The sequence below is a fragment of the Merops nubicus genome, unplaced genomic scaffold (genome assembly GCF_000691845.1).
Source record: "Merops nubicus isolate BGI_N331 unplaced genomic scaffold, ASM69184v1 scaffold54231, whole genome shotgun sequence".
Classification (NCBI taxonomy): Eukaryota; Metazoa; Chordata; class Aves; order Coraciiformes; family Meropidae; genus Merops; species Merops nubicus.
The window spans coordinates 8,978-19,321 of NW_008588734.1; the positions used below are offsets into that span (position 1 = coordinate 8,978).

The window sequence follows — 10,344 nt, forward strand, 5'->3', positions numbered from 1 at the left end:
AGTCAGCTACTTGTGCTCTGTTACAGCAGGGTGTTACCTGAGGCTCTGCAAACTTGCTGCAAAGATGTCACGGGTGAAAATTCCAGGTAGGTCTGAAAGCAAGCAGTGAGACAAGGAGCCCCTGGGCAGGCTTAGTTAGCCTGCAGCCTCTGAGATTTTGATGGTGTGGTATCTTTGCAGTCCAGGGAACCTTGCTGTGGGGGCTTTGAGCATTTTTCTTCCTGCTTGGAGACATTTTTGGATAGTGCAGCAAAGAGATAGCATTATTGTTTAAATCGTGCTGTGCTAGTACTGAAGAAAAATACTCTTCCTCCTGCAGTGTAGCATATCCTGTAATGATACTGTTAAATCACTGTGGAATGGGTCAGAGGGATATCAGGAGTCTCTGGTCCACCTGACAAAGCTCAGATGTGGGGTGCTGCAGTCCTGAGGGGATGGGCAACTCAAGCTGGAGAAGAGGAGTAGGGCCAGCCAGGCTCTCCAGAACAGTACGGAGGGACATGTGACTGTCACCACAGAGCCCTGAAGGATTTTGTCACTAAACAGTTCTGATAAGAGCATGTTTAGATTTGCATTGCTGTGTAGTGTGACAAGACACTGTCCTGGCACGTGAAGTTAGCATTAAAGCCTGGCCCTGCGACATCAGTGGGCATTTGTTGACCTTCATGAGTGCAATTTTCACCAACTAAAGAGACAAAAGGTCAAACTAGGCATTTCTGGGATGCTTAGTTTGCAAATAAATACGTGGAGTTCAGATGCCAGAAGAGTAGGTTCTGCAGGCTGGACTTAGGGAAGTCAGCAGCTGGTGACTTGTGATGCTAGAGCTCCAGTGTGAATTTTCTGGGTCAGATGGGAAGGGCATGAATTGCACCCCCAAAATGTTGATGCCACACTGTGAACAGGAGTGAAGATCTGTGGAACTGCAGTATCTCAGCTGTCTGATCCTGTTAGTGAGTAAGTGGAGATGTGACCACAGGCGGCAGGAGGATGAAACTTAGCATCTTTGAAATGACCATCCATCCTGATGTTCACAAAGGATGGTGAGTCATGGACAAAAAATACCAAAGGAGCCCCAGTGCTCTGAGTCACTAAAATATTTGCTTTCATGTTCAGGCAGGAAAATGGTGTTCTGTCCTCTTAAGTTGTTCCTATGCTCTTTTGCATCCCTGCAGTTGGACAAAGGTGTAGGGAGAGAGCTTTCATTACAACTCAGTCTTATTAGATGACTAGGTATCTGTGAGTTATTTCTAGTGTTGACTGAGGTGCTCTAGGTTCTAGAAAATGCTGTTGCCTGGGGACAGCTGCATGGAAACCCAGGGACTGCTGTGAGGCAGAAGCTCTGCCAAAGAGCTTCAGGCATCTGCAACGTGGTTCATTTATTCACATGCCACTGAGGCTGTATCACGGAACAGTGAACACTGAATCTATATCTTTATATTGTACAAAGTGACAAGTACTGTTCTTTGCTTTGTAAGTGGAAGACTTTGGCTAAACTTGTACTTTACTAATCTCTTTTTAATCAGCGATGTGATGATTAGGCAAAAAGGCTTAGATTTTGAAGGCTTGATCACATCTGTTTTTCTTTTGTTTCTGTTTTATCTCAAGCAGCAAAAGGCAAAGGTGAGTATTGCTCAGGTTTTCATATGCTCCACTGTGTTACTGCCTAGACATGATCATTGGAAACAGAGCAGTTACATGATCATGGTGATCTTCCAGCAGTTTGATACTATTTCTCAGCAGTGCCAGCTGTGCCTCCCACTGTTTCATGGAATGTTTTCAGCTTTTTGGCCCTTTGATATATGAAGCTGCTATTTGTTAAATATTTTCCTAGCACCCCCGAGCTCCTGCTTAGGAGATAAACCTTTTTTTAGTGGAATTCTTTCCTCTGTGTCAGGAAGTGAAACATTTTCCCGTTTCCCTTGCACCTATATACACCTTTGTTGGGTTGGTTGGTTTGTTTCTTTTTTAAACTTCTTTTTTTTAACAGATCCAGCCCAAAGTAACTTCTTTTGAATGCATCCTGCTCCTGTAGGTTTTGATCCATGAGGGGACAGATCCAAAGCTTCATCTCCTTAATACAGATTGAAGTCCACAGTATGGTGCCCCTTCCCTCTTCTTCCTACTTACGTTTGCTGAGGCTTTATCTGGCAGCAGAAAACATTTCATGCCTGTCATTCCAGAGTCCTTAACAGTGAGCAATAATGGGATAGTGCAAAAAACTGTTTTTTGTCTTCCAGGAAGCATGCTGGGGCCCATTGATGGTACAGCAGCTTTACATGAGCAAGCAACATTTTTAATGAAATCTTGGTTTTGTGACATCACACTGCTCAAAAATTGACTGTTTTCCCATGTGTTTGCAGTTCAGCACAAGCCCTTTTGCCTTGCCATATAAGACCAGGGAACGGAAGCCCTGGTGTTTTGCCCTGCTACTAACCCACAACCAGGACCTTGGCACTGCAAATTCAGGGCTACAGGGATAAACTGTTTTGGTCCCCTCAATACCCTATGGGGAAAAAAACCCAACAAAACAACTAGGTTCATTACTGAAAATCTGTTGTTGGTCTGGCACACTTCTGCCAGGCCTGTCAGTCCTTTCTGCTTTAGTCCTCACCTGCTGACCATAGCTTGTCTGACATGTCAAAGGTGTGGTCCATCTTTCAGTATCAATCTTCCCTATACTTCATGCTCAGCTGACAACTGCTGGCAAGACCTGCTTGATTAACATTCATATGCTGCTATGCAGATGCATGCTTCCAGGAGATGTCACTAGAAAAGCCCTTGAGTTCTTGTTTTATGGTATTTTGTTAGCCGTGGAAGGGCTTTTAACCTCCTTTCTCCTATTTAATAAAGCTCCAGCATTGTGTCAATGATGACTTTTGTAGGGCCATATTAGCTAGGAGCTCTTCGGCTGCACTGTGATGGCATGAATTAAATTCTTGGTCTGCCAGCTCTCCATTTATAGATCTCCACCTATACCTCTGTCTTCATCCTGGCTGGACACTTGTGGAGCAAGTGGGTCTTGGGGTTCCTAGAGCTGCAAGGGCTCTGCCAATCTTCCCCTCTTCCACCCAGTACATGCTCTTATAAGTGCCCTTCCCAAGGACATGCTTCTTTCTGGGCCTTTTTACACTACACCTGGACTGTGGCTGGTAGGTACTTGGAGGGGGTAGGGGGTCTAGATGAGTTTTCAGCCCACTGTGTGTGGCCCAGACTCTGTAAGCTTGTTGGAGATTTTCGAGGTCGCTCAGAATCTTCCAGGCAGCATGGAGGTGTAGATGTCATAAGGAAATGACAGTTGAACATTAAGCTGACTGCAAGGAGCACCTGCATGTTAGGGTGGCTGGGAACCAGACACCTGTGTGACCCTGAACTCTTCTCCTTCTCCTTGCAGAAATGATGGATGAGGCAATGCGCTCCTTTGCAGAGAAAGTCTTTGCCTCCGAGGTGAAAGATGAGGAGGCCAGGCAAGAGATCTCTCCTTTTGATGTGGAAGAGATTTGCCCCATCTCACGCCAGGAGTTGAGAGCACACATGATGCGTCAGGAGAGATCTGCCACACCAGAAAAGCGGTAAGGAGCAAACAACCAGGGTGACTGGGGACAGGAGAGGAGCATTGTCTGCCTATCCCCAGCCAGAGCTGGAAGAAAGCAGGGGAAACATAAATCAAGGCCTCCGAAAACAGCTTGCTATGCCCATGTTATAAATCCCTGGTAATCCCAGAGCATCTGTCAGGTACTTCAGGGTTTCCTGCTCCAAGTGCACAGGGTTTCCTCTCCCAGTGTTGGATGGAGAGACACCCTTGGCCTGTTCCCTGGGTGTCGGTACAGCAATGGCCACAGAGCTGTTGCAGAAGGGAGACTTGGAGATCTTTCTCTAAAAAGGTGTGACTTCCAATGACCATGCTTGAAAGTCTGTGGCTACTTGGTCTGCTGTGGCCTCTACTCTTGGTACCGTCTAAGGTGCTCAGAAAGCACTAGTGAGATGATGCGTGTTGTGCACTGTTGGAATGTGGCTGTGCTAAATGCCCCTGGCCCTGCACCTGTATGTGGCCATGGAGTAGAGGCTGTTTGCCTGAGGCTTTCCTCCCTGGCAGGAAGAAGCGCCTGCTCCGCATGAAGACAATTGCATTGGCAGTCCCTGTAGCTCACAAGACTACAACCAGACTGTCCACTATTGATGAGATCATCTCTACCTGCCCTATGTACCAGACTGTGCCTGACTTCCAGCGGGTACAGATCACAGGGGATTACGCCTCTGGGGTAGGTACTTGCATGGCTATACCCTTCCCCATGCTGACTACCCCCTCATCTAGTCCCTGCCTGTCCCTCATTAGTACCCAGTGTCACAGGAGTCTGTACCAGGTGCAGTGGTTATAGTCTGTGTCTCCCAGCTCAATCTGTCTCACAAGCATCTTACTGTGCCCTGCTGCATCCCTGGAGGCTCTGGAGCTGAATTCCCTAGCAGGAGTCTGTGAGGTGCTGTATGCTTCCCATGGGATTCTCCAGAGAGGGCATAGGGGAGGGCATGGCAGGGTAGGCTATTCTCATTCTGTCACAGCCTCCTCCTTCTTGCACATAGCTATATCTGTCTGAGTTCTGTGCACAGCACAGAATCCAAGAATGTTTGGGGTTGGCAGGGTCCTCTGGAGGTCATCTGGTCCAGCCCCTCTGCTCAAGCAGGGTCACCTAGAGCTACTTGACCAGAACTGCTATCATATCTTGTGCTAGCTAAGGAAGAATTAACTCCTTTTCCTCCTCCTCCACAGCCTCCAATTACATTTTTGCTCCTTCTGAGATACTGTTGGAAGGTTGCTCCTTCCTTGGCTGGAGCAGGTTGCTCAGCTTGGAGTTGCATAGCAGAGGAGCAATTAGGGGAAGCTGAAAGTCCCTCTGTTCACAAGCACATTCTTTCTGCCATGACTGTAGCCAACTGCGAGTGCTGCAGTGTATTCTCCTATGCTGCTCCAAGTCTGCCCTTGACTGCCCTTGACTCTTGACTGCCCAAAACACTTGTCTGTGCAGTAAATCAAAAGTTCTTGACACATTGGGTCAGTGTATGTTGTTGGTCCTGCTTCAGTTTCAGCCTGGGCTCCAAAAATAACTTTTAGTGTTTTGCCCAGGTCTGGCTTCCATTTCAGTGCCAGCTACAGTTTGCAGTGAGGAATGTTAGAGGGGATGACAGCTGTAATTCATTGGTTCTAGTGTGAGGAACTTGCCTTTGCCATGTCTGGAACTTCGCCTATCATTCCTTCTTTGCCCTGCTCAGGCAGAGCAGTGGGAGGGAGGGGATGATAAGGTACATGTCTGTGAACAAAACAGTCCTCTTTACATCGTGGTGCGTCAGGGTATCTCTCAGGCAGCTAGGTTCCAGTTGCATGGTTGTGTTCAGCAACAGCCCTCTTGCAGGTGACAGTTGAAGATTTCGAAGTTGCCTGCAAAGGCCTGTACCGTGCCCTGTGCATCCGGGAGAAATACATGCAGCAGTCTTTGCAGAGATTCCCCAAGACCCCATCTCAGTACCTGCGTACTATCGAAGGCGAGGTCTGGAGGGCGAGTGACACTGGCCCAGGTACATCTAGGCACCTGGAGGGTTTTCCTCTCTGGCTTCAGCATGGGGTGGGCAAGGGTCAGAAGAAGGTTGTGGAAGTGCTCCACAGGGGATTTGCTTGCCCAGACCTTTTCTTCAGTGTCACAGTGGTGGGGCTGTTCCTGCCCTCTGCCTGGGATGGAGGAGCATGGCAAGCTTGTGAGGTTTTGGCTGGCAGCCTGTGCCTCATGCTATTCTGTTTTTTGGTCCAGTGTTCACCCCGCCGGTGAAGGATGGACAGGATCCCTTTGAAACCGAGAGCCTCCCTGAGGACCTGGGATACCATATCCAAATGAAGGATGGGGTAGTTTACATCTATGGTGACAAGGCAGCAGCTGGCAGAAATGAGCCAAAGGACCTGCCCTACCCCAGCCTCGAGCAGTTTGTTGATGACATGAACTTTCTCTTGGCCTTGACTGCACAGGGGCCTGTGTAAGTGCACAAGCTGATACTGTCGGGTGCAGCTGAAGGGGTCCTGCCTCAGCACGCAGATGGTGGTCAGGGCAGAGCCAGGGTTGCCTCTTCTTCCTGGGAGGAGGGAGGAACCTGCTGATGACCTAGCTGCAGGCTGCTAGCTACCAAAGTATCCTTTGCCCTTGTCAGCCACCTTGATTTGGGTCTTAAGCAAAGTCAGCATTCAGGGATCGGAGGCATGTCCTGGCCAGGCCTGCCATTGAAGCTCTGTAATAGAGCCAGGAGGAGCACCTTAAATAAGCAGCCTAGGCCAGCATGAGTTCTTCCACCTCAGGTGAAAGCTGTGTTGCTGTGTTTGACAGGCCATGGCCCTGTGTTGAGGGGTAAGGAGCCCAGTCACTGTTCTGCCCTTTGCTTTCACTAGTAAGACCTACACTCATCGGCGCCTGAAGTTTCTCTCATCCAAGTTCCAACTGCACGAAATGCTGAATGAGATGGAGGAGATGAAAGAGCTGAAGAACAACCCCCACCGTGACTTTTACAACTGTCGGAAGGTAAATGGCAACGCTTACAGCCCTAGTGACTCTGAAGATGAGCTTTTTAGCTGCCTTTCCCTCCCTGAGAACTGGATGTTACGAGTCAAGATCCATGGCACCTACATTTTTCCTGCTAATGGGATGGTGCTAACTGGGCTGCTTTTGGCCTAGGCCTATTGCGTTCATCTGATGGGCTGAGCAGCTCTCCCCACTTGACTTGGGCTCACCTAAGGAGTTTGTTATCCTTCTTATGATGGTACCTGAACATTCCAACTTGAAGCTAGACAGCTGTCGCTCTGGTTTCTCAGGTGGACACACACATCCACGCTGCAGCCTGCATGAACCAGAAGCATCTTCTGCGTTTCATCAAGAAATCATACTGTGTGGATGCTGACCGTGTCGTTTATAATGCCAAGGGCAAACAGCTCACCCTGAAACAGATTTTCCAGCAGCTCAATCTGCACCCCTATGACCTGACAGTGGATTCCCTGGATGTCCATGCTGTAAGTGGTATGGCATTTGCTGTAAGACCACTCTTGGGTCACTCTAATCCACCCCTGTAGGGGCTTTTCCCCTCCCTGTGTACCCATGACATGTTGTGCATGTTAAGCGTTTGTGGCAGGATGTAGCAGCTCCTGCCTTTGCCACATTGGGTTGTTTGGACTAGTCTCTGCTCGGCTGCTATGCGTGGACCCTGTGTGTGTCTAGCATTTGCCCTTGATCCTCCCTACTCCAGGGGCGGCAGACGTTTCACCGCTTTGACAAGTTCAATGCCAAGTACAACCCCGTGGGTGCGAGCGAGCTGCGTGACCTTTATCTGAAGACAGAGAACGCTATTGATGGCGAGTACTTTGCTACCATCATCAAGGTGAGAATATAGGGGAGGAGAGAGTAGTTAAGTTGTAGTGCTGCTGTGCTCATGGGCTGGAGGGTGCCTGTGGGCTGGAGGGGCCCCATGCAACTGTCTCTTCTGGTTGCAGGAGGTTGGCGTTGATCTGGAGGATGCCAAGTACCAGCACGCAGAGCCTCGCCTCTCGATCTATGGGCGATCAGCTGAGGAGTGGCCCAAGCTAGCCAGCTGGTTCAACAGGCATCGGGTCTATTCCCCCAACATGAAGTGGATGATCCAAATACCCAGGATTTAGTAAGTGCTGTGGGTCTGAGAAAGCATAGTGCCTTACAGTATACTATACCTCATTTTTTTTTATCCTGAGATTGTGGGGACAGTGGGCCATGTTGTTCCTCTGCTAGCAGCTCATCCCTGTCTCTGTCCACAGTGATGTGTTCAGGTCTAAGAATTTTCTCCCACACTTTGGGAAGATGCTGGAAAATGTCTTTGTTCCTGTGTTTGAGGCCACTGTCAATCCTCAAACTCACAAAGAGCTGAGTGTCTTTCTGCGCCATGTGAGTGTCACCTAATGATGTCAGGGTGTGGTGAGCTCTCACACTCCTGTTAGTACACAAGAAATAGGATATTGGCCCTGTCATGGAAAATGTCATCAGTGGGCTTGTGGCCCCACTGCCACAGTCTGGGAAAGGGAGTGCATGTCCAGAAGTGCTTGGAAAGGTCAGACTCCCAGAGCTGGCTGCTGTGGGATTGTGAAAAATGCTGCCCACTCACCTCCTGGAGAAGTGGATTGGTGTGAGCTTTATTTCTAGGCCGTACTAGAGCTTGGGGATTTGTGAAGAGCAGGGTCTGCAACCTTGCCTCTCTCTCTGCTTTTGGGTGGGGCAGAAGTACAGGCTACAGCTGGGCTATGTCAAGCTGCAGTGGGGCAGGGTGAGCCAGCCCACCTGGGCCTGATGAGGTGGGGAGCTTTGAGATGCAGCTTTTTTGTTACCTTGCCAAGCAGATCACTGGCTTTGACAGCGTGGATGATGAATCCAAGCATAGTGGACACATGTTCTGCACCAAAAGCCCAAAGCCAGAGGAGTGGACTTCTGAGAAGAACCCATCTTACACCTACTATATATACTATATGTATGCCAACATCCTGGTGCTTAACAACCTACGCAGGTGAGGCCCAGGAGCTGGTAAGGGACCTGCCATGTGTTGGCAGGACGGGGGCTGCCTCATGGGTTGCCTCAGCATTTTGATTGTTGATGTGGGAGAAGTGGGGCCCTTCTTGCTCTGTCACCAGTGTAGTTTGGAGCTTCATGTTCTAGAGGAATCCAAACAGTCCTCAGTGGGAAGTGTGATGGACTGGGGTGAACACTTTGGGATGGCATACATGGATCTATTGTGTACGTAGAAGAGAAAAGAGCGTAAGTAAGTAAAGCTCCTAGGTCAAGCTGGATTCTTGGGGACCCACTGGTAGAAGCAGAGCTGCACGTGAAGTCATGAACTTGCATGCTGCCTAACCTTGCTGCTTGCCTCTTCTGAGTCCTCCTTCCATGTGCCTAGGCAGCGTGGTATGAACACGTTTCTCTTCCGGCCACACTGTGGGGAAGCTGGGGCCATAACACATCTGCTTACAGCCTTCATGACAGCAGATAATATCTCCCATGGTCTCAACCTCAAGAAGGTAAGTGGTCTGTCACAGAGCAGCCCAGGCACGGCAGAGAGCAGGTTCACAAATGGTCTCCGTTGTAGCTCACAGTTAATCGTGCCTCTGCTTTAGACTGATGCTGACAGCCTGATTTCAGGCAGATGTTACATGATTCTCTAGGTTTCTCCAGGCATATTTGGGGATGTAGCTGAGATGTATTCAGATTCCAGGAGTTCAGCCTCACAGACTTATCACTGGGTACATCTGTTACCATTGGAGCCAGATGAGTTCTGCTGTAAGCCAGCTTTGAACTCACTCAGCCTTTCATGCTCCATGTGGGCCCTGGAGGATTGTTTGCCTATCTCTTTGCTTGTACACATAAGCTCTGTGCTCCAGATTTCCTGGTTGGCGCACTGGTCTCATCTCAGGAGTAACCCTGGAGAAGTGGAGGGTGCAGCAACTTAATCCCTCACCTGACTACTCTGCTCATCTTTCCAGAGCCCGGTGCTGCAGTATCTGTACTTCCTTGCCCAAATTCCCATTGCTATGTCCCCACTCAGCAACAACAGCCTCTTCCTCGAGTATGCAAAGAATCCGTTGCCTGACTTCCACCAGAAGGGCCTCATGGTGTCCCTTTCTACAGATGACCCCATGCAGTTTCACTTCACCAAGGTACAGTGTGAGCACTGGGGCTGGGAGTGTGTGGGCCTCATTTTTCAGGGAAGCGAGCAGCATCTGCAGAGGGTCCAGCATGCTGGGCCATCTCTGGGACAGACCTTGCAGCAGCATGGCTTGTGCTGCCAGAAACTGCTGGCTTCCAACAGAACCTGTCGCTGCAGGAGCCCCTGATGGAGGAGTACGCCATTGCTGCCCAGGTCTTCAAGCTCAGCACCTGTGACATGTGTGAAATTGCCAGAAACAGCGTCCTGCAATGTGGCCTGTCCCATGAGGTAACTGCCCTGCTAGGGCGGCCCTGTGGGGACCCACAGTGGCCTCTGCCCATCTGCCTGAGGAAGGGGCCCAGGACAGCACCTCTGTCTGTGTGTTTGGGGCAGGGCTTCTGTGCCAGGCCTTGAGGCATCCCAGCAGCAGCCGGTGCTTCCCTCGGGTGCTGCTGGCTCCTGCGGTCTGTACCGCTGGTCTGTACCGCTGCCCTCGTCTCTGGCAGGAGAAAGTGAAGTTCCTGGGTGAGAACTACCAGGAAGAGGGGCCCCACGGCAACGACATCCGGAAGACGAACGTTGCTCAGATCCGCGTGGCCTATCGCTACGAGACCTGGTGCTACGAGCTCAACCTCATTGTCGAGGGCCTCAAAACGG

The 10,344-nt window shown here is 50.0% G+C and overlaps 1 protein-coding gene across 1 annotated transcript; it reads left to right on the plus strand.

The window, feature by feature from the left end:
- Positions 1–10,340, plus strand: AMPD1 (adenosine monophosphate deaminase 1; the record flags this gene model as incomplete). Its single annotated transcript, XM_008949330.1, has 15 exons — positions 1–86; positions 3,392–3,569; positions 4,094–4,259; positions 5,406–5,568; positions 5,799–6,018; positions 6,425–6,554; positions 6,845–7,039; positions 7,273–7,404; positions 7,517–7,680; positions 7,814–7,940; positions 8,390–8,553; positions 8,941–9,061; positions 9,524–9,697; positions 9,865–9,975; positions 10,194–10,340. Coding segments are annotated over exons 1-15 (2,214 nt in total), but the record flags the coding sequence as incomplete, so codon positions are not given.
- Positions 10,341–10,344: the final 4 nt, after the last annotated feature.